At 48.2% G+C, this 23,520-nt stretch overlaps 1 protein-coding gene and 1 long non-coding RNA gene across 2 annotated transcripts; one reads left to right on the top strand and one right to left on the bottom strand.

The window, feature by feature from the left end:
* Window positions 1–206: 206 nt before the first annotated feature.
* Window positions 207–23,141, bottom strand: FADS2 (fatty acid desaturase 2). The gene is made up of 13 exons (XM_068148131.1): window positions 22,928–23,141; window positions 17,289–17,399; window positions 15,333–15,530; window positions 14,781–14,882; window positions 13,753–13,878; window positions 11,953–12,013; window positions 11,385–11,461; window positions 11,079–11,176; window positions 8,443–8,539; window positions 8,065–8,144; window positions 6,972–7,097; window positions 5,291–5,364; window positions 207–427 (listed from the first exon to the last, which is right to left on the bottom strand). The coding sequence occupies exons 1-12, from the start codon at window positions 23,132–23,134 to the stop codon at window positions 5,313–5,315; spliced, it is 1,335 nt and encodes a 444-aa protein (XP_068004232.1). The 5' UTR covers window positions 23,135–23,141; the 3' UTR covers window positions 207–427; window positions 5,291–5,312.
* Window positions 9,648–12,832, top strand: LOC137445942 (uncharacterized). The gene is made up of 3 exons (XR_010988541.1): window positions 9,648–9,808; window positions 12,020–12,133; window positions 12,659–12,832. It is a non-coding gene; the product is annotated as an uncharacterized lncRNA (long non-coding RNA).
* Window positions 23,142–23,520: the final 379 nt, after the last annotated feature.

Genomic DNA, 23,520 nt, shown 5'->3' with positions numbered 1-23,520 from the left:
CAGCCTGTCAAGGTCCCTCTGGAGAGCCCTTCTGCCCTCTAACTGATCAACACCTGCTCCCAACTTGGTGTCATCTGCAAATTTACTGGTGACTGATTCAAGCCCCTCATCCAGATCATCAATGAAGATATTGAACAGGATGGGGCCCAGCACTGATCCCTGGGGGGGATGTGACTTGAAAAAACAACCACCACCACATCAAGCACTTTCATGGTCAACAAATAGTTATGATTTTTATTGAGCAGTAGAACACACGAGAAAAAACAAAAGTTCATTTTGAGTTACTGAAATACTTTGTTTTTAAGTATGAAATAATCAGGAGCTGCCCTGTAAGGGATGGGGTTGGACTAGATGATCTCCAGAGGTCCCTTCCAACCCCTTCCATTCTGTGCTTCTGTGACTGTGGGTTTGATGTTCCAACAGCTCCCTAGAAAACATTTGGAACGTTAGGGCTTTGTTAGGAAGGCTTTCTTAGGAAAGCATCTACTAGAAAAGGCCATGGCTTGGCCATGGCAGCTTGTTACAGAAAGAAAAGGATTTCTTTGCCCTACTGAAGGCCTGAAGTCCAACGAGTGTGATCAGCCCCTGTGATGCTGCCTGGAGATATATCCTGATCAGGCTCTGCTGGTGCTTGGAGCCTCCCAAGCTTTATTTCAGTAAGCAGCTGGCTCCTTAGACTCCTCAAAACCATGCTTATAGTAAAAACCTTGGTGTTTAAATCCTCCTATTCCCCTTGTGCCTCTGCCTGGAAACACGGGGTGAGATTTCCTGCTAGGTGACAGCTGACACCGACCCATGGCCCTTGGTGGAGTTAATTTTGATTGCTGAAGGTCTGGGCTACAGCTTGCACCTACCTTAGCCAGAGTGCAGGAGGGGCAGGTGCTTTTCAAAGCACTCTGTGTGTTAGCCCTGGACTGTCCCTGCTCTCAGAGCTGGGGGAGGGTGAGCTCAGTGCAAGATCTACCTCACCGTGAGGCAGGATGCTGTCAGCCTCTGCTATCTCCTCAGTGCCTGAGCTCTGCTCTTTCTTGCCTCATACTCCAAATACTGGAACAGGTTGCCCAGGGATGTAGTGGAGGCTCCATCCTAGGAGACATTCCAGGTCATACTTGCTGGGGCCCTGAGCAACCTACTCTAGTTGGAGATCACAGTATCACCAAGGTTGGAAGAGACCTCAAAGTTCATCAAGTCCAACCTGTGACCACAGACCTCATGACTAGACCATGGCACCAAGCGCCATGTCCAATAGCCTCTTGAACACCTCCAGGGATGTCCCTGTTGAGTGCAGGGGGCTTGGATAAGATGACCTTTGAGGGTCCCTTCCAACCTGATGCATTTTGTGATTCTGTGGTCCTGTGTCTCCTGCAGAAGCAGCTGTCCAGGCAGCTACTAGTGATGAGTGGGAGACTGCGTGGCACCCGATTTCAAGTTGCTTTTTCTTCTCTCTCCATCCCCTTGCTGCATTTCCTCCTGCTCTGTCACACATCCCTCACCAGCCTGTTCCTTTCCCACGTCTCCCATCTCTGTACTTCTCCTCCCCAAACACCTGCCCATCTCTATCCTGCCCAGAAACTTCTCTTGCCTTCACTGCACGTGATTCAGTTAATGCCTTTCCCTGCCAAGGGCTTTTGACTGTATTGTTCCTCCAGTCCTTGCTGACAAGCAACTGGAGAGAAGCAAAGCCACTCCTTTCCTGCCTATTGTTTCACTATCTGCCCTGAAACAAACTCATGGCCTCTCTTGGTTGCCAAGTGCTTATGTAGCCAGTGATGTGGTTTGGCTGGGTTAGACAAACCCTGGCAGGCTCCCAGCATGTCTTGCAGACTATTTCATGTGTGTGTGTTTGTGTCCCATTGCAGCACAACTGAATGATCTTTATCAAGGGCCAAAGTGGCCAAGGTTTCACCTCATTACTTGCAGCAAAACTGGTTAGTTGTGGGCCTCAGAAAGCTGGGCAAAACCGCGCTTAAATTGCAGTGTTTGGACCATTTTTGATGGCTTATGGTGACCTGCGAAGGGATGCTCATCTCTGATGGATTGCTGCTTTTTTGCCCAGCTGGGAGACAAAGCCAAGCAAGGTCATGGGAAGTTTACCTCCACCAAACTCTGCAGTTTTAGTGGAGCCTCTGAAACATCTCCTGTAAACCTGGTTTCACCTGGGTGCTGCTTAAGACTACAACAAAGCAGATTGCTCCAGACTTCCACAGCTCTTCACCAGGGATCTGTTCGACCTGCTCCAGTTGTAGGATGGAGAACAACTACATCAAGGCACCTATGAAACAGCCTGAATTCCAAGATAAGAGGGCTGGGGATTTTTTTGGAGGGAGGGGGAAGACACTATACAAACCAGAGAGGCTTTGCCTGTCAAAGCAGCCAGCACCTGAACTTTCACCAGGCAAACTTTTTGCACGTGTAATCACAATGAACAAGAAAAACCCACAGCTAATTACAAAGGCTTGGTGACCTGCTCTTTGCAGAACATCACTTCCATTCCTGGAAGTGTTTAAAATAAGACTGGATGAGGCACTTAGTGCCATGGTTTAGCTGATTAGATGGTGTTGGGTGATAGGTTGGACCTGATGATCTCGAAGGTCTTTTCCAACCTGGTTAATTCTGTGTTCTGTTGCTCTCTTGCAATAGCCAGGACAAGGCATGACACTTGGAAACCCACTCTGACTATTACATTGCACAGTTTTTATTTCTGGATTTGAGCCACTGGACATTTTTCATGAGAAGGAGCAATTTTCTTTTCCTCCCCCCACCCAGGGTTTGAAGGAAGCAAGTAGTTGGGGAAGAGTCAATGACAAGATCTCTCCTGTCCCTCCTTTCCTCCCTTTGGTGTCTTGTGCTAAGCTCTTGAGGAAAAAAAAGAGATCACCCATTTGCCTAAGTCTTTCCTTTGTAGATGGTTGCAGTTTGGTTGCTCTCCTTGAATGTTTCAGGTTCTTTCAGGCATCATCAGGAGGAGCTTCTGTCTCTGAGGCCAGGCTGCTGTGTTGGCAGTACTTTGGGTTTGCAGTAGAAAACCAGTTCCTTGCAGCAGCCTGGTCAGTGCTGAAGAGCTGCTAAAGCAGGACTGGTGTTTACCTGGGCTGAGCTACCAGCTTTCTGCAGTTCCTCTAGGTGTCAAAAAGCAAACAGGTTCCCAAGAAGAAAGGGAAGAGAGGGGGGCAGCACTAAGGAGGAAGGGGCATCAGTAATGAGAAAATATTTGCTCTGGAAATAAGAACTGGAGGGGTGAAAAGGAAAAATGAGCTGTCAGAGGAAGAAGCTGAATGTTTAGGACACTGCACTGCTGATGCTGCTGTTGTGCTTGTGACCATCTTTGCTGGAGCAGAAACAGGGAGATACATTCAAGGAGTCAGAAAGAGATGCAGATATTAAGGCGACCTTGATATTATTAGCCCCAGTCCCAGGCTAGCTTGCTGCTACCTGTCTGGGAAGTTCCAGCATCCAGAAGGATGTCACTGTTTGTGCTAGTAGAACTCAACTCTGATCTTTGCTCAAAGTCTGTTAGAGCTCCAGACACTGGTTTCCATCCTAACCATTCCTTGTGATACTCAGGTATTGGCAGCTTAGGGGTGGGCAAGAACACCAGAATAAGCCTTTTACAAACCTTAAGTACTACTAGCTAATGAATTTTCCATCTGTAAGCAAAGATCTAATCCCATCTTCTCCTCCAAAGAGGGCAGGAGGGGGTTACATTTATCTTTTGAAGTGGTTTGCCACAGTCCTGGAATCATGTCTGGTGGTCATGCACCTTGCTGAGCTTGTGAGGATTCAAGGGTTTGATAGAGAAGATCCAGTTTCAGAGCTTAGCAAAGTAAGGAAGTGTGCAAGGTCATTGCCTAATAGCTGGAGTATCTCTACTGGGTGTTTTGAGTGAGCAAGAAGACAGCTGTTGGAACTGGAAATTGCTCTTGGAACCATGGCCCTTTATCATAACCCAGTTGGCCTACAGCTGGATGGAAAGCCCTGGATGTATTTGGGAGCAGGCTGCCTGTTTGAGAAGCACCTGGAAGCTGTTCAACCATATCTCCTGATGAGCCATTCTTGGGCATTGCTAATTAGGCACTGAGCAGGAAATAAGAGTTTTAGATAACTTGTCAGAGGGCTCTCCAGAAGGATTCACATTGCAAGCACAACCTGATCAGTTCTGTTCTCAGCTGCCTCCCTGAGGTCCAGGTTGGATGGTTGGGCAGCTCCTCCTTTTTGCAGGGAGACTTCATTTCCTTTGCTGGTTGTTTCCAAGGGAAAGGTAAACAGTGCCATTGCTCCTGGCCTCTGACAAGCAGAAGTAGGTTTGGTTTCTGCCAGGCATGTGTAGACAGGCAGAACCCTGTGTTTCTGCAGCACCCAGTGAAAAGCCCATTTGGGATTACCCTGGAGCACTCATGGGCAATTAGTAAGGTTTGCTTATGTGATTTGCTGTGGCCCTTTGTGTACTGACAACCATAAACCTGTGACTGCCAGATCTGTTGCTCATTAATGTGAAAATAGACCCTCTCCTAAAGGAGGCATTGTGCTGTAGAAGCCCCAAGATCTTCCACAGACACCTGGAAATAGGGGCTGGCCATAAAGATACAGCTAAATAACCTGCTGAGAGGCGGTTAGAGGTTAGTTGTGCAGAATCAGTATCACAGCTTTTGCTACAGGGATGCTATGATTAGAGAAAGGAAGGAGGGAGAGGAAGGAGGCTCTGGGCAGGGCTGAAAGCCACATCATGTTATAGCAGCTGGGATGTGATTCCTGCAGGCAGAGGCTGATGGGGATCACAGCCCTCCTGAGCTCCCCAGGATGATGGGCATCATGAATTGTGCTATTTTTCCCTTGATAGTGAAATCAAACTGTGCTGGGCTCCTCTTTCACACAAACATGGGGAAGAGGGAGAGACATAAACTGACTGGGGTGTCCTTGGACTGCAGATACTGAAGCTTAACAACACCTTTATGACTGTCAGTCAGAGTCTTGGGTAGTTTAGGTAGAATTAGAATGAATCTTATGCAGAGAAGGTTAAGGTCAGCTATTAATGCCCCTTTTTAAACCACTCCTTCTCTCTACCCTCTCCCAGCCTTCTCTCTTGTGCAATACTGGCCTCACTGATCCTCTGAAGCACATTTAAAATCTGTCTGGATTAAACAGGTCACCTGAGCCCCCTCCCCCAGCAGCAGTTGATAAGATGGGAAACTCCCTTCCAACTGTGCTTGTAGATGTAGACTGAAATCTGAGAGTAAAAGACACGTCTGTGATTTCCCCCCCACGCACCCCCCCATCCCTCCCAATCACTCACACCTCCCCATTAAGATTCATGTTCACTTGTGGAGGTAAGCATCCAGCCATAGATATCCAGATTTCTTTAGGGATCTGTGGAACAAAACCAAAGAGAAGTTTGGTTGCCACGTGAATCTTGGCCATTTTTATCCTGTTCCTCAGTTTCAGTATGAATCCTCAGGACATAGAATGCTTTAGGTTGGAAGGAACCTTTAAAGCTCATCTAGTCCAATCCCCCTCCAGAAAGCAGAGACATTTGTAACTTGATCAGGTTGCTCAGAGCCTCAACCAACCTAACCTGGAATGGTTCCAGGAATGAGGATTCTACCAACATTGAATGTCTTTCCCCAGTACAGCAAGAGGAGCAGCAAAAGGAGCTACCTGTTCTGCTCCTTTGACCCCCAAAGTCGCCAGTTAGAGAGTCTAGTGAGCAAGAACTTCATCTGATGCCCCCCACACTGTCTGTAGTCCCTCTTGTCCAGGTTGGGATAAGGCCTTGAGCAACCTGGTCTAGTGGAAGGTGTCCCTGCCTATGACAGGGGGGTTGGAACTAGATGATATTTAAGTTCCCTTCTGAACCAAACCATTCTATGAGTCTATGAATAAACAGCAGAGCAGAGCTGCCTGGCTCACCACATTAAACCTCTGAAGGATTTTCCCCCCCTCTACCCTAGGACTTCTCCTGGAGAATTGCACATCTGCATCAGCTCTGCAAATGTTATGGAGCAGATCTCAGCTGGTTTGGGATGCAAAGTCCTCTGATAAACAGAATGCAGTCAGGAAATTCAGTTTTGTGTGGTTTCTGGCAGATCCTCCTATTGTGAGGGCAAATTGTTGCTTAAATGGTTTCTGAGAAGTCATGTAGGGAGGTAGGCTCTGTATGGTGGGCTGCTGGGCATCACCCCTCCCCCAAGGTCTCAGTGTTCCTAACTGCAGAAAAGGACCAAAGGAAGGTTTGAAATGGTTTTTTTTAGCCCTTCTGCATGTTGGAGCCAGTCTACTTTCATTTACATTGGCTTAGAATGGTTTGAGTGTGGAGATCCCTAGCCTGCAGAATACTTTCTCATGTTCACTGTCATGAATTATTCCCCTTGGAGTAACTGAGGAGGAAACATTAACCTGGAGCCTGCCTGACAAGGACTATTAGACCAGGCTTCAACTATGCCTATAGGGAACAGCCCTTTGCTGCTGGCAGATCTCAAATGGGAACCAGCATGGGCTGTAACCTGAGTCATTCCCCTTTGATTGATCTCACTTTGCAGCCTGAAGATCTGCTGCCAGCTCCTGAAAGCCAGAGCCATAAGCTGTCAGAGCAGTGTGTCCAAAGGTACTATGAGGCAGGTCCCTATGAGATGAGGTTGGTACCCATCTAGATGCCAAGCATTCAGTACTTTGACAGCAGAAGCTGCTCTGAGGGACAGTTGTCTCTTCCCCATGATGTAGGGAAGCAGCTTCCCAGCTGTTGTCACAAAGTCCACTAAGCCAGGGGCGTTGTGCCCTTTCTGCTGTGGGTCAGCATTGCTGCAGGTGTTCCTTTGCCTCTGCCATATGAAGATTATTAGCCTAGAGCCTCCAGACTACAACCTATAAATGGGGATGTCTGGAGGGTCTACAGTATCCTGAATTCTCTGCTACAGAAAGCAGAGGATGTCCATGGAACAGTATGTTGCAAGCTGCAGATGATGCTTGAAGGACCTTACCCAACAATGTCTACAAATGCTTTTCCAAGAGGCTTCTCTTCATATTGGACTCCATACTTGGCACATAAAGACTTCACCAAAGGTTTCACCTTCCAGAAGTTGTGCCGTGGCATTGTTGGAAACAGGCTGGAATGGAAAAAGAGAAAACAAAGCTGAGAAAGCTCAAGAGACCAACCCCAAGGGATGGGCATCTCTCTCTGCCTCCTCACAGGGGCTCATTATTGATGCCTTCTCCTCAAGCTGTACAAGCAGACAGAAGCAGCACAGAGAGACAGCCATGCTTTACAGTCCTCTGTTTCAAGGAGGCTTGTGGAAACCAAATGCTTTGATTCTTTGGCCACTCTGCCATGCCTCAAAACAAAGCTGTGTTCAAGCAAGCCAAAGAAAGTCACTTGGCAGCAGAGAGGACACCACAAGCACTGCAGTGTAAGGGAAGTAGGAGTGAGGAGCCAGCTGCAGTCTGGTGAGATGGCTGCCCATTTCCTTTGGGCAATAATAATTGCTTCTTCCAAACTGAAGTCCTAGTGACCCCCTTTCCCACCTCTGGAAGCTCAGGGAGCAGAGAAGCAGGTGAAGGAGTATTCAGGATCACCTTGCCCCATCCTGTTTGATGGAGACTTCCAAAGTGGACTTCTAAACCAGACATCTCTACCCTAAAAGCCATCTCTTCTACATTTTGTGTTGTTACTGGCAACAGACTGTGGCCCCAAAACCTGGTACCCAGAAGTGTCCACAGTCCCACACAGCTGTCACAGGCTATGCAGCACTGAAGTGCTTCAGGGGAGAAGAGATTTCTGAAGCGGAGGCTCAAGTTCAAGTAGTTAGCTCAGGAGTCGAGCCCACAGCTGTTGTAAGTGGTAGATGTGTACCAGCAACTCCTAATTAACCCCCAAATTAAAGCTGTGTGAGAGAAAGATGCCTGTAGTAGCAGCTGACTATGACCCCCAGCAGTCTGCGACTCTCCTTGGCATATAGCAGTGCTCCAGAGATCCTGCCCCATCCCACACGTGCACTGTTAGCAGACTTTCCTTTCCCTCAAGTCCAGGGCTGTGAGCAGCTGGTAGTGGCCAAACAGTTCTGGGTCCATACTCACTGGTGCTCAATTTGAAAGTTCAGGTGGCCGGTGAACCAGTCGTTGAAAAAGGACTGCTCCACATTGCAGGTGGCTGCCATCTGGGAAGGCAAAGAAAGCAGCTGTGAAGGAGCACCCTAACAGCAGAATGAAGCTCCTCTGGCCTGGGGCAGGGGCAGAGATGTGTCTTCCCACACTACTGAGCTGTCAGAGCTGTCAAACTAATTACAGGAGGTTTAACTTTCATGTCTTGATTCAGCATTGCTGGCTCTGGGGAGAACATCTTTATGACAGAACATGGACAGAGACCATACACTAGTGCCTGGAGAGGAATGTTTTGAGTAGATTTCTGAACCCACTTTGGGGTGAATCAGGGGTATTCTTTCCTCTCCCAGTTACCTGTGAGCTAAGCCAGTCTCTGTGCTTCTCACTGTCGATTTCCATCGGGATGTGATTCATCTGGGTGACCCACACAAACCAGTGACTCTCCAGAAACCTTCACAAACAGATAGGCAGAGAACATGACAATTAGTATTGGAGAATGGGGTATGAGGTCAGTAGGGTGGGATTGAGGAGCTGGAGATCACAGGATCCCAGGATGTTAAGGGTTAGAAGGGACCTCCAGAGATCATTGAGTTCAACCCCCGTGCCAGAGCAGGAGCATAGAATCCAGCACAGGTCACACAGGGACACATCCAGATGGGGCTTGGAAGTCTCCAAGGAGAAGGAGACTCCACAACCTCTCTGGGCAGCCTGTTTCAGAGCTCTGGGACCCTCACAGTAAAGAAGTTTGTGTTGAGGTGGAACCCCCTGTGTTCTAGCTTGTAGCCACTGCTCTTGTCCTATCATTGAGCATGCTGAGGTGGAACCTCCTGTGCTGTAGTTTATATCTACTGGAGGTGTTCAAGAGGGGATTGGACGTGGCACTTGGTGCCATGGTCTAGTAGTCATGAGGTGCTGGGTGACAGGTTGGACTTGATGACCTTTGAGGTCTTTTCCAACCTTATTGATTCTATCATTCTATTGCCCCTTGTCCTACCACAGGGAGCAAGTGAGCAGAGCTTGTCCCCTCCCTCCTGACCCCCAGCCTTCAGATATTTATAAACATTTATTCAATCCCCTCTCAGTCTTCTCCTCTCCAGGCTAAACAGCCCCAGGGCTCTCAGCCTCTCCTCCTAGGGCAGTGCTCCAGTCCCTTCATCATCTTAGTGGCAGCCTGTGAGGAAAGCCTTGCTCTGAGATTCTGAAGTACTCTCTGGAGACCAGAGATGGGATCCTGGGATGAATTTATCTTCCCTCTAACCTATAAAGAGGTTACACCTCTGGGACTGATGCAGTTATGAACAGGACATCCTACAGAGGTAGACCTCTTCCTCAGAAGAGGTCTGACCTCTCATGCTACTTTTGGTCAATAAAGGTGATCTCCATGGAGAGACTTAGATGTCTCCTGATGAGGTAGCTGTCCAGAAGCAGCCTTGCTCTAGTCTTTAAGCTGGGGTTTTGATTCCTCAAAGAGCAGATGGCCTGAATTTGCAATTTTGCCTTGGTTGCACTTTCAGCTTAATCAAAATACAGAAGTTTGGGAAATAAAGGCGGGGGGGGGGGGGGAAGGATGGTTATCAAGGGTTTTTTCAGCTTGATTTCAGACCAAAAATGTTGGCAAGGCACTTACAGAAAGCTTTGGATCTCCTCTTTTCTTTAGGTCTGAGGTGTTTGGAAACTACGGAAACTGAGGTCATGAGCTGTGACATTAGATTTTGTGGAGGTAAAAACTGGGTTTTGTTCTTGTTTTGGGGTTTTTTCTTTGTCTCTTGCTGCTTCTTTTTCCTCAAACTCCCTTCCCCCCCACCCCCTAATTTTTCTGTTAGAAAATGTTTTTTTTTCACTATGGCAGAATATTTGCTTTAAAGTACTTTGAGGGTGATGGAGCCCAGAAGCAGGCTGCCCAGAGAGGTGGTGGAGTCTCCTTCTCTGGAGAGATTCCAACCTCTCTCCTCCCCTGGATGTTGCATTCCTGGGCAAGCTGCTGTGGGTGCCCTGCTTTAACAGAGGGGTTGGGCTGGATGGTCTCCAGAGGTACCTTCCAACCCCTACCATGCTGGGGTTCTGTGTAATGCTGATCGTGGGACTAAACATCACCCTTTGGTACCAGCCAGAGCCCAGGTCATGCATCTTCCACACTGGGAGAAGTGGTGAGCAAAGCTTGTGCAGCGCTCAGGAGGGTTCATGAATTACCTTCCCAGCAAGCTGGGAAGAAAGTGGCCTGAGGCACTCTGGAAGGGTCCAGCCTTGCCCCAAAGTGGGGAAAAAAACAAAACATAAATATGTTGGGATTGGGCAGTGTGAGAAAAGGGACTGAGGAAAGAGAGGAGAATCTGGGCTGGCCCATCAGCCAGGAGAGACTGAATGAGCTGGGGCTGTTTAATCTGGAAAAGAGGAGGCTGAGGGGAGACCTCATTGCAGCTACCTGAAAGGATGTTGTAGAGAAGCTGGGGCTGGTCTCTTCTCACAGGTGATAGAACAAGAGGCAATGGCCTCAAGCTATGACTGGGTAGGTTTAGCCTGGACATTAGGGAATATTTTTTTCCCAGCAAGAGTGGTCAGGCCTTGGAATGTGCTGCCCAGGGAGGTGGTGGAGTCACCAAGCCTGTATGTGTTTAAAGGTGCTCTGGATGTGGTGCCTGGGGATATGGTTTAGGGGTGAACCTTGTAGAGCAGGGCTGTCGGTTGGACTTGGTGATCCTGAGGGCCTTTTCCAACTTGATAGTTTCTGTGATTTTGTGATCAGAGGACAGAAGAAGATGCAGGCAGGTGAAGATGCTGAGCACTAGAACCTACTCTGTGGTGGGGAGGTAGAACTGGGAGATGACAAGAGGAAAGTGAAGCAGTGGGAATAGCCTGGATAGCACACAGTGAGGTCAGGGACTGCAGAGAGCCTAAAGAGGGAAGACCTGCAGGGCACAGCAGAGCTGAGACTTGGTGCATCTGGAGTGGGAGGGAAGGGAGAGCAGTGGGGGATGCCCTTTATCTCCTACCTGACAAAAGTGAGGAGAAACAGGGATCCCAGAACGCCATAGAATGGGATGTATGTGATGAAGTAGCGCATGTAGTAGCTGATGGCCCAGGCTAGGTCCTAGGGGAAGAGACAAGACATTAGGCATCCTTTTGCCTATCTCATGTAACATGTCCTTGCTGCTGCTGGTTGGGCACTGGGTGACTAACACAGCAACAGGTGATCCCTGCCCACTGGTCTCCCTCCAATCCCTGCCCACTGGTCTCCCTTCAATCCCTGCTCAAGTGTGAGTTCCAGCCAGGCCCCACGGAGGGAGGGTTTCACTCACCGCCCAGAACCTGCGCTTGATCATGGTCGAGATGATTTGGATTTGGAAATACACAGGGATGAGCAGAGGTGGGAAGACTGCAAAGCAAAGGGAGATGTTTTGGCCATCAGAGGGGTGGAGAGGTGTGTGACATGAGTGAGCCAGTGATTTAGAACTAGTTCTAGGGATAGTCTGCCTTGGTGAGAGAGGTGAGGTGCTGGTGATGGGAGCTGGTTGCCTTTCTGTGAGGAAAGGAGGCTCTGCTCATCTTGACTTACCAAGATGACTTATCAAGACCCATGGGTCTTGACTTACCAAAGAGCATTGACTGACAGCATGCATTTTTTTTTCCCCCTGGAGCCTCTCACACAGAGGTCATTTCCCCCATTCCTTTGTTTGCTTTGCTTTGCATGACCATGCCAGCAATGTTCAAGACACTTGGATATCACTGAAGAATGTCCTGAACTGATCTGGGGACCTGCACGAGGTCCTGAGGGAGGGTAGGATGAGTTGAGACTTTAGGAGTTAACATAGCAGGGGTTGGGAAGGTCAAGTGGCATTCAGGGAAGAGTGCAGAGCAGATACTCACTGAGGAAGAAGTACTCATGCTGGTGGTTGTAAGGCAGGTACTTCAGCTTCTTCTTGCCATACTGCAGAACACAGAGGAGAAAGCCCAGGCTTGGATTATGACACTCAGGCACAAGAGAAGATTCTCTACAATACTTCATTATTTATTGACTGGAGAGTTTTGACCAAATTCCCACCACCAGGTAAAAAGGGTTTTGGTATGGTTAAAGATCTGAACTCCAATTGTGCTAGGTGTAAATTCCTTTTGTAGTCTTCTGGCTTGATAGTGAGATAATTTCTATTTACTTGGGAGCCTGATGGTATTTAAATGTATTTCTTCACCTTCTGCCATGCTCATGGCTGTGCTAAGAGCTGCTGTCATCTCCATCACTACCCATATGAATGTGCTATCCTACCCTGATCCTGTATTACTATGGAATCATACAATGCACTGGGTTGGAAGAAACCTCTAGAGGTGTAGTCCAACCCCTCCTCAGTAAGCAGAGACACCCCCAACTAGATCAGGTTGCTCAGAGCCCCATCAAGCTTGACCTTGAGTGTCTCCAGGGATGAGGCCTCCACCACCTCCTTGGGCAACCTGTTCCAGTGTTCCACCACCCTCATAGTAAAGACCTTCTTCCTAATGACTATGGGCCACCTACAGAGAGCAGATGCAGAGATGTTTTTCCAACCATGGGTTCAGAGCTTGGGTTGTTGCATTGTTGCAGGTGCCTGTTTCTTCTCAGTGAAAAGAAGGAGCCAAAAGCACCTGATCTCCCAACCTCATCTCTCTACTGAAATATCTGGAGCTATACAGAAGTGCCTTCTTCTGAGCTCCAGGAGCAGAAGATTCTCCATGGAGAACATGGATTGCTGTGAACATGCATTTTTGCTTCCAACATATCAACTCCCTGATGAAGGTAAGTGCTGTAGCACCAATAAATCAGCCAGATCTTTCAGGTCTGAGCTCTGAAGGGTTGTGTGCTTTAGGATTCTATCCAAGATGAAGAAGTGTTTGGGTGTGCTGGTACTGTTGGCTTAGGCAAGAAATAACTCTTCACCATGATGGCAAAGAATGAATTGGACTGAATGAATGGTTTAGGTTGGAAGGGACCCTCAAGATCACCTAGTTCTAGCCCCACTGCCATGGGCAGAGACACCCTCCACTGGACCAGATTAATCAAGGCCCCATCCAACCTGGCCTTGAAGACAGTATCATAGCACATAAGAGGTTGGAAGGGACCTCCAGAGATCATCAGTGGAGAGGACCTTGTACAGATTGTCTAGAGCACAGCTGGCCTGACTAATATTGGAAGAATATTATCTGCAGAACTGGAAGATCAGTTTGGAAATATTCTGGCTGAAGTGCTGAGGAACACAGCATTTTCCCCCTCATCATTTTCCCCCTCATGTTGATATTTCAAGCCAGCAGGATGAAGTTGTCCCTAGGAGCTTTCTGCTTTCTTTCCACTCCACTTTCTTTGCCCAAACTTTGACACCCCCAGGTTTTTATCCCAAGCTACCCCAACACACTTTCCCCTGTGGTCAGTGTAGGAAATGCACAGGGAATTATCCAGCCAGTCTTGCTCTTCAGCCAGAGGTTTGGGGAGGGTGTGCTGGCCAAACTCCTGTCAGATGAGGCCAACAGATGAAATCCCTGGATGAAGCACTTCTGGTTTTCCTTCTTATTTTGAAGCATTCCTGGAAATCTCGACTGTGTAAATCACATCTACCAAGACCAGCCAGCTCCTGCTTTGGCACAAACACTCTCTGAAGCCCTTTGGGACAATTTGTTTTCCATGTTTTACCCATGTTGCCTTACCTCAACAGGCTGTGTATCTCCCAGGACAAAAATATGCAGCATGTTCACGTCTGGGTCCTTCTTGAACACGTTGGGCTTGACGTGGTGTTGGAAGTGACGATGGTTCCACCAGTTTGCAGAGGCACCCTGGGCAGGTACAAGCACAAGATGTTCATCCCTGGAACAGTACCCTTCCTCTAACGGTAGGATTGCTCATTTGTTTATAGCAACTAAACTCAGATTGTGGCCAAATTGTTGCTTGCTTTGGAAACTGTCATGAGCAGTAAGTGGCCAAGCTCTCAGTTGCTATGGGACTGCAGGTTTCAGGGGATTTGTTTGCCCTTGCTGAGGTTCATCCTTATTGAAAGAACAGGGAATAAAGTTTGAATGAGTTGCATGTCACCATGTCTTCCCACGTGTGAACTTGCTATTGGCAGCTGAATCATGGAGTCATAGAATCATTTAGGTTGGAAAAGACCTTTAAGATCATTGGGTCCAAACATTAGACTCCAAAGTCTGTCACTAAACCCTTTTGCTACCTTGCAATGGTAGCAAACCATAATGGTTTCCCTCAACTACCTGTGAGGAACCAGGCAAGACAAAAGTGGGTTTGGGAGGATGGGCAAAGCTATGTCCCACCCTCTATGAGTTCCCACTGCAGGTGGATGATGAAGTGCCTGGACTGCATGGGACCTTACCCAGGACAGAAGTTCTAAAGGCATCTTGAATGGTTGGGATGTAGCAGGATGGGGCATTAGAAAAATATTGTACCTTGTGAAAACATGAGAGGATCTTAAACCAGGGCTTTGTGCAATTCAGTAAGCTTTGTCCTCAGCAGTTCCACTGAAGCTTGTGGAACTACTGTGATCTGTTACTTAGGATGATGATGGTCTCTTATCTCTTCTGCACAACAGCTCTGTGTGCAATGGGCACTAATTTCTCCTCTGTGCATCTGCCCACTGTGGAGAGGCTTAGAGCTGCAGTTTCCTACTTTAATACAGTCAAAGTGACTGAAGATGCACAGTTCCCTGGGTCCATATATCCTTTACCTTCAAATGTCCAATGACAAACTTGTGGATGATGTGGTTCCAGGAAGACTTCTTAAAGACAGAGAGGTGTCCAAAATCATGTTGCAGCCACCCTGCTTGGGCCTGGGATGAAGGAAATCAAATGGTTAGGAAGTTGTTTGAAATCAGAGTGAAGTACAAAAGGAAATGAAGATAGAAGACAAGTTGCGAGTGTGAGGAAGAGAGGGAGTTAATTGAAGTGAGAAGGTGAAGATCTCTGTTTTCATTCTCTGGAGGGGAACACAGAATCATTTAGGTTGGAAAAGACCTTTTAGTTCCTCAAGCCCAACCCTAAACCTGCCCCTGTGAAGTCCACCAGCATGTGGAAGGTCAAAGAGGTGAGAAAAATTTGTGAGCCACAATCAGCAGTGGGTAGGGGTGGCCAGAAGGCACCACAGTGCCAGGTATGTCATGAATATTTATCACTGGTGTGATTGCTTTGTGCTGTTAATCACTATGATCGTTCAGGACACACTATAGTCTTCCCCTGAGTGATTTGTGTAGTCAGCATGCTCTGTGCTTACCACTTCTCACCTGGGCAGTTGTAAGGATGCAGGCAAGGATGAGAGTTGTTATCCAACCAGTGCCAAAGTACAAAACCATTAGCCAGGCCAAAAATTCCATTGCAATGATATGGCCCAAGTAAAGAGAGAAGAACAAAGGACTTGCTCTGAACAAGTCCATGTCCTCTGCTGTCTTCCTCAGGGTCCGGAAATCCTCCACCAGCTGGGACTGCAAGACAGACATCCAAGGCACAGTATGAAGCTTGTAAGCTTAGAATAGAATAGAATAGAATAGAATAGAATAGAATAGAATAGAATAGAATAGAATAGAATAGAATAGAATAGAATAGAATAGAAGAGGTTGGAAGAGACCTTCAAGATCATGGCGTCCAACCTATCATCCAACACCACCTAATCAACTAACCCATGGCACCAAGCACTCTGTCAAGTCTCCTCCTGAACACCTCCACTGATGGTGACTCCACCACCTCCCCGGGCAGTCCATTCCAATGGGCAATCACTCTCTCTGTGTAAAACTTCCTCCTGACCTCCAGCCTGAACTTCCCCTGGTGCAGCCTGAGACTGTGTCCTCTTGTTCTGGTGCTGGCTGCCTGGGACTAGATGACCTTTAAAGGTCCTTTCCAACCCAATGCATTTTATGGGTCTCAGTAAGCCTGGATGAGTCTGAGGCAGGAAGACCAAGTTTCATAGTAAGGACTCTGGCTGCTTCTTACATTGCTTGGCTAAGGGAGGACCTGCCTCCACATTCACCCTGTGCTCTGGCTCTTCATAGCTCTTGCCTATGAATAAACATCTGGGCTGGTCTGAGCCCACGTCCTGACCTCTTGAGCCCTGAGCTAGGAAGGTAACTTGAGCCTGCTGCTGTGAATCAGCAGCACTACCTTGCTCTGTTGAGAGTCACATCAGCTGATGGCTCTCATCTGAATGAGCTTCACAGGTATAGAAGAGGCAGCTGGAGAAGGAAACAATTCAGTCCTTACTACTTATGCATAATTCCAGAGCTCTGATGATGAGCACCCAATACCAGAGCACTCCCTGTCAGTTTAATATGTGGGTCAGCTACTGTGCAATCATTCATGAAGGGCATTCCTGGGTTAATGTCTCTTCTATTGTGAGTGCCAGAGAGATATCATAATCATGGCCAGTCACAAACAACAGGACAGGATTGAGTTTCGTGGCAAGAGTTAGTCACACCATGCCCTGTCCCTGAATAATGGATGAACTGTCTAGGAGGGCTACAGAGCTGCCCTGAGGATGTTGACTGCTTGCTGGGTTGCTGCCTCTTAAGAATAGCCTCTGAAATGAGGCATCTGGTTCACCTTGCCCATAGATGCCTACTGCTCATGCCAGGCGTGGCACAAATGTGGTTGCTCTCCAGAGCTTTGCTGGTACCAGGCTCAGCAAAGAAAGCCACTTTGAGTCTCCAAGGGATGTTTCTCTGGGAGTTAGTCTGTCAAAGGGAGCTGCAGAGCAGCAGCTGCAGCAAAAGAAAGTCAAGACTTGTTCAAGCAGTGAGCAACTTGTTTGGAAGTCTTCCTGGACTTCTTTGTCCACTTCTCCCCTTCCTTTGTAACAGGCAATTGATGACACATTTTAGAGCTTGGTCACCAGAGGGGCAACAGCAGAAGGGACACCAATCAAAAGAGCTGGTGTAAATTTCCCAGTTGCTGGAGATGGGACATGATTATGACAGACACAGCTGTTGGTGACTCTGAGGGAAACAAAAGGCTTCATTCAGCAGCCAGCCTGGATCTGCCACCTCCCTTCCACACACGTTTTTGATCTATCCTGGGATGTGCACCTTGATACATGGAAGTGTTCAGATATTCTCCCTCTCTGGAGCTATCTGTCATGAAGAGACCTTTATAACCTGCCTGCCTTTGACCTGGAGGACATCCTAAGAGGAAAAAAAACAACTTGGTAGGACATAGCCAGCAAAAACCCCAGGTCAGAAACAGATACTCACATTTTTGTCTCGGTCCTGGCTAGGTTCTCCTGGAGCAAGCTCTCCAATAAGTAATGGCTTGAGAAACTTTCTCACCAAGGTGGGATTGATATGGAAGGCCTGGAATGCATCCTGGAGAGGAAATACAAAGAACTGTGTGAGAATCAGGAACTAGCTGTTGCTTCCTATTGCTCCTACTCATCTCTGTCACTGTTCTTCTCTGCTGTCATCTTCCTCATGTTCCTGTGAAAGAAGGGTGCCAGACTGACTTAGAATCCTTGAATTATAGAATGCTTTGGGTTGGAAGGGACCTTTAAAGCTCATCTTGTCCAAATCCCCTGCAGTCAGCAGGGACATTCCCAGCTAGAGCAGACTGCTCAGAGCCCCAGACAATCTGACCTGGAATGGTTCTGTGGAAGGGGCATCTCCCACCTCTTTGGAAAACCTGGGCTAGTGTCTCACCACCCTCAGTGTCAGAAATTTCTTCCTTCTCTCCAGTCTGAATCTCTTTCTTCTGGTTTAAGCCATCACCCCTTGTTCTGTCACAACAGACCCTGCTCAAGAGTCTGTACCCAGCTTTCTTTTTGTCCCCTCGAAGCACTGAAAGGCCACCAGAAGGTCTCCCTGGAGTCTTCTCTTCTCCAGGCTGAACAAGCCCAAGTCTCTCAGCCTGGCCTGACAGCAGAGGGGTTCCAGCCTTTGGATCATTGTTATGGCTTCCTCTGGACCCACTCCAACAGATTCATGCCCTTCTTGTGCTGTGGACTCCAGAGCTGGACCCAGGTTTTCCATCCTCTCTTTCACAGACACTGACTTCCACTTCTATGGTTGCTGTTCATTGCAGCAGTTCTAAGAGAGGCTGGAGAGTTTGCTTATCTAGCAGCAAGCAAATGGTGAGATCTGGGATGCTGTCTAGACATATGGTGAAAGGCACCTCAAGAAATGTTTTCTAAGCAACTAAATCCTGTTAATTCCCTCAGAAGGTAGGCAGAAAGGAATGTATGCAAATCCCCACTAGGATATAAATACCCTTTGAAAATCTGCTGCCAGGAGGGGGGCGGCTGTGGTGACTGAACCTAGACATGACTGCAGATACAAAAACTACTACTTGGTGACCTGGCCAGATCTGTAGATCCCAGCACAAATACAGCTGAGGAGCAAGAGGTGATTCTTCATTTTGGAGAGTGTTTCCTTCTGCTTTTTGTTCTGTAAGATGAGTAACTGAATGATATCTCAACTATTCTTTACCCTGACTGTGTCCAGTTGACCCTTCTGGAACCTGACCTCCATCAAAATTCTAGCTCTGGGGATCAAAAATACCAGCTAACAACCTTGGTCCCAAAGTCCATCAAAATCAATAGGAACTGTCACCTGACTGCATGACCTTGGATTGAGCCTCAGGATAATGCTCTGACCACAGATGTTTTGCTGTGGGAGGCAGAGAGGGAGGGAGAGTGAAAGCTGATCTGAGCCAGTTAATTTGGAGTTAAAGAAATGATATATGAGAAGCCAGAGGTGTGGCACTGGTGGGGGGAGAGAAGAGCTGGCTACAGGTGCAGGAGAGAAATAAAACTCCATGGAATTATTTAAAGATGGATAAAGCCACAAAATGCCAGAAGTATGGGGGGGTGGGGGGTAAAGTAAGAAGCAGGGTGGGAAAAATAATGCTGATGGGAGAGGCAAAGTGAAGTGCCAGAAGTGAATGAAGGTGCAATGCTCCTCTAGAGAAGCAGAATCTCCCAGGTAGTCTCAGCTCAGCTCTCATGTCAGGACCCAAACTATGCCCTTTGGGAACCTATTTCAGGGACACAGTGTTTCCTGTTACCACAAGGGCAAGTTTGGGTCAGTTTGTCCAGGTCCACTCATGAGGAGTGCATCACTGGCCAAACGGTGCTGGGTTACCTGCTGGTGGTACTTTATTGGTGCCAAGATGAAGGTAAAGCTCTAGGATCAGCAAAGCTGTTTCTAGAACTCTGTGCTGCAGACATTGGAGTCTCCAGTGCAAAGAAATACTTGTCCTGAATCATCAGCTTCCTTCTCTACTTTGAGGACTTTAATTGGATATTAGAAGAAACCTCTTCACTGAAAGGGTTCTCAAGTCCTCTCAAGACTCCCCAGGGAGGAGGTTGAATCTCCAACCCTGGAGGGGTTTAAAAGGTGCAGAGATGTGGTGCTGAGGGACATGGTTTAGCATCAGGCTTGGTAGAGTTAGAGAATGGTTGGACTCAATGATCTTTCCCAACCAAAATGATTATATGATTCGATAATTTCTGCATACTTCATCCTGTCTGGATGTCCTCACAGCCCAGCTGAGGTTAAGAAATATTGTGCTCTCTCTTCTGTGGAGGAAATGATGCACTAAAGGACTGACTCACACAAGGTTACTACTGGTAGCAGCCCACCCCTATGCCTTTTTCACTAGCACTTGAGTTATTGTACCATTTTCAACTCTTGGACCCCATAAATGTGCCACTGAAATGCTAGTTCCCCTCCCTGGTACAACTTAGAGGTGATGTGGAAGAGGAGGGGAGAGCAGGATGAGTGGGACAGTGAACAATTGACTGTACCTGCTGCAAGGTTATGCAGTTTTGAGTTGAAAAGCTCATGCAGCCCAGAAGGCAAATGGTATCCTAGGCTGCATCACAAGGAGTGTGGTCAGCAAGTCAAGAGAGAGGATTCTGCCCCTTTACTCTGCTCTTCTGAGACCCCCCAACCTCAAATACTGCATCCAGCTCTGGTGTCCCCATCATAAGGAGGACACAGAGCTGTTGGAGCAAGTCCAGAGGAGACCCACAAAGATGACCCAAGGGTGGTCATGCTATGAGAACAGCCTGAGGGAGCTGGGGTTGCTCAGCCTAGAGGAAAGAAGACTTTGAGGGACCTTAGAGCTGCCTTCTAATACCCAAAGAGAACCTGCAGGAAGGCTGGAGAGGGACTTTTCATAAGGGTGTCTGCAATAGGACAAGAGGGAATGGTTTTAAATTGAGGGAGAGTAGGGTTAGACTGGATCTTAGGAAGAAGTTCTAAAGTATGATGGTGGTGGAATAGACTGCCCAGGGAGGCTGTGGATGCTTCCTCCCTGGGGATGTTGAAGACCAGGTCGGATGAGGCCTCGAGCAGCCAAGTCTAGTTGAGAGGCATCCCTGCCTGTGGTGGGGAGGATGGAGTAGATCTCTGAGGTCCCTTCCAACCTAAGCCACTCCATGGAAGGATGGCTTTTTTATCAGCTCTGTCTCACACCTCTCCTTTACTAATAGGTCCCAAATGTATGCTACTACCTGGAGTTTGGAATTGGAATTGGAATAGAGGAGATAAAAAGCAAAAGGTAAAACTAGTCTTTGGGAAGTTCCATGTGATATTTATACCTAACCTCTCAACTTTGTGGTCAACTGGGCAAATAAGCTGCAGTGTCCTACAGGAAGCAAGCAAATGGGAATTGTTCCAGCTTATTCCAGTTTTGTATCATTGAGGTGTGAACTGTGTCTGAGCATTGGGAGTGCTTAGTGCAGTCAGAACAAGGATGCTTTTTCACATCCTTGAACATCTCTGAAACTGCAAGGTGCCTTTGCATGCTCTTGCCTTCATTTTCTGAAGTGCATGAGGTGATACCAGAGCAGGTTGTATGGTGTCTCAGCATGTCAAAGTATGGTCTAAAAGGAAGGAATGCTGTTAGTACCTGCATGGGACATTCATGCATAAGCTATCCTGGGCACTCCTAACCTGACTGGCATGAGCTCAGCACGTTGGACATAGCAACCAACACGGGAGCGTCTCAGCTGGCTCGTGAGCCTCCCAAGATGAATTAGCTCACATTTTGCCAAGCAGAATATCTTTAGAGTGGCTCAGCATAGACACAGAGTTCAGTGTGTCAGTGGTAGATGGTTGCACAGGATCCTGCAGAGGACTGATCTAGGCTAAATGGACAGCTGAGCTCCCTTTGGTGTCTCTTTGCTGGATTGACAGTCCTAACTGCACATGATGCTGAAGAGAGCCTGAGAAAGATGGAAGCCATGTACAAACCAGCAGTGTCAACATCTTAAGCTGAGTTTTTATCATTGCCTTTCCCTCCTCCTAAACTCTTCCAGTTGTGCTATCTTGCCACACAGAATGAAACTTGATAGCTAAGCCTTGACAAGGTCAAGACTAAGGCTTTCCCACCCTGAATGAGAGAGATTTTTTTGGCAGCAAACTTATTCACCACAGGGAAGCTGGAAGCCAGGTACCAGCTCTGCTTTAGTGCTCAGAGCAGTGATGAATGATTTCAGAGCATCTCAAGACCATGCCTTCATGGAACATGCTCTGACTATAGTGGGATGAAATGTATGCTGGGGAGGTGGGTGGGAGGAGGACCAGCAGTAGCAGAATCACAAAGGTGTGATTTCCCTGGAAGGATCTGAGACACACACAGTAACAGATGCTTTTTGCTTTCTGGTGGAGCTACTGGAGTTAAATTCTTGGGCATCTGAGTCGAATTCCTCTGGTCTCAGCAGCTGAAAGCAAAACCTGGCCCATCTCTTTGAGGAAGAAAGCAATTCATTCAGATTTACTGGAAGGGGGCAGGAACAACCAAAATGCACCTCAGGGCTTCAAGGGAGAGCATGGGAAAATAACCACAGACCACAGGCAAATGGAGATGGATGGGAAAGAAAAGGTTAGCAATTCTGGACCATTAATTCTGCCACACACAGAGGCCCCTCCTTGCTGAGGTGTTAAGAGCCTTGGGAGGTGAACAGTTAACCTTACAGCTTGGCCTCTCCCGCCGCTTCCCAAGCTTCCCATGCACATATTCGGGAAAGCTCTGAGGCAGGTTCAGTTTTATTAACTACGGAGAAAACGTGCTCTCTGGATGAACTGCTGAAGGAAGGTGGCTTTGAGGGAAGCTGCAAACAATCTCCAGGGCAATTTGTTGCTTTTAAAAGGTTTTGAGGTTATTTTTGGTTTCGTTTTGGTTGGGTTTTGGGGTTTGTTTTTTTTGGTGGCTTGGTTTTTTTTTAGGTTGCTGAAACACCAGAGTTGGTTGGCTGAGCCTAGCTCTGAAGTGCTGGAGCAGCTGGAGCGGCAGCAAATGCTTTTCTTTTTCTCTTTTCTGTAGAAACCTGTAACTAAAGTCCCTAGAGAATTCTCTCCTGGGGAAGAAAAAAAAAGTCAGCCTACAGTGCTCCTTGTGTTAAAGCCTCAAGCTCACACTCCTCACAACCAACTCTAACACACAGTCTAGCCCTTCGTTTAACCCTTCCTGGTGCTTGGCTGCTGTGACTGCATGTCATAAGCTACACACACTGAAGAAGGGAAGACTTTGGACAGCTTGCTCATGGATTCCGAGCTCCAGGCACAGGACAAACAAGAGACAAAAGACAAAACATCAGGACTTAAGCAGAGCCAAGCAGTCTCTATCAAACGATCCTCCAGATGCTGCGAATTGCAGTGGCTCGAGGGACTTGATGGCCAAGGAGCTGCATCAATTTGGACCAACCCTTCTGCTACTGGAAGCAGCGGAAAGGGCTGAGCTGGGCACATAGCAGGTGTTAGAGAGATGGGAACGGAAGGCGGGCAGCTGGCTCACTTCTCAGTGACCACCAGGAAGGCAAATGACCTGTCAGAGGTGGCTGGTGAGAGCTGGGGGACCAAGCCCGTGTGGGGTTGGGCGAGGGGGTCCTTACCGTGGCATCTTCGCCGGCGCAGTGGCTGATCACTCGTTGACCCCCCGGGTGTCTGTTTGCCCACTTGGTGACATTATAAACCTTTCGTTCTATCACCAGCCACTTGTCCGTCCTCAGGTTGTGCTTCTGGATCTCCTCCCAGGTGTAGAAGCGGAGCTGACCCTCCGGCTCCCCCGACTCCCCTCCTTTCTCACCCCCTTTCCCCATGGGGCCACTTGCTTCTTTGTCTTCTTGCCCAAAGCAGGGAGGAGGAGGAGGGGATTGGGGGGAGCAACCTGTCTTTGCCTTTCCTAGGGCTGTGACGGAGGGGAAGAGCTTTCCTTGCGTGGTTCACCTCAGCTGATCCCCTGCTCTCCTCCCTTTGCCACCGCTCATGTCCTCCCTTCTCTTTGTCTCTCGCCGCTCGGTCTCTTGCTCGGAAGTGCCCCCTAGCCTGGCTCTGCCCGTACTGGTGCACTTTCTCCTCGCACATAGCCCTGGTTTGTGGGAAGCTCGGCCCCTTCCACCCCCACTTCCATCCTCCTCCCCCCCACCGCCCCCGCCTTCTGAATCCTCCTCCCCTGTTCCGAATCCTCCCCCTCTCAGCATCTCTC

This window comes from Melanerpes formicivorus, unplaced genomic scaffold (assembly GCF_026170545.1).
Source record: "Melanerpes formicivorus ecotype bairdi unplaced genomic scaffold, bMelFor1.0.p_v2 SCAF_16, whole genome shotgun sequence".
NCBI classification, from domain to species: domain Eukaryota; kingdom Metazoa; phylum Chordata; class Aves; order Piciformes; family Picidae; genus Melanerpes; species Melanerpes formicivorus.
The sequence above is the reverse complement of the archived record's forward strand: the minus strand, read 5'-3'. Positions and strand labels throughout refer to the sequence as shown.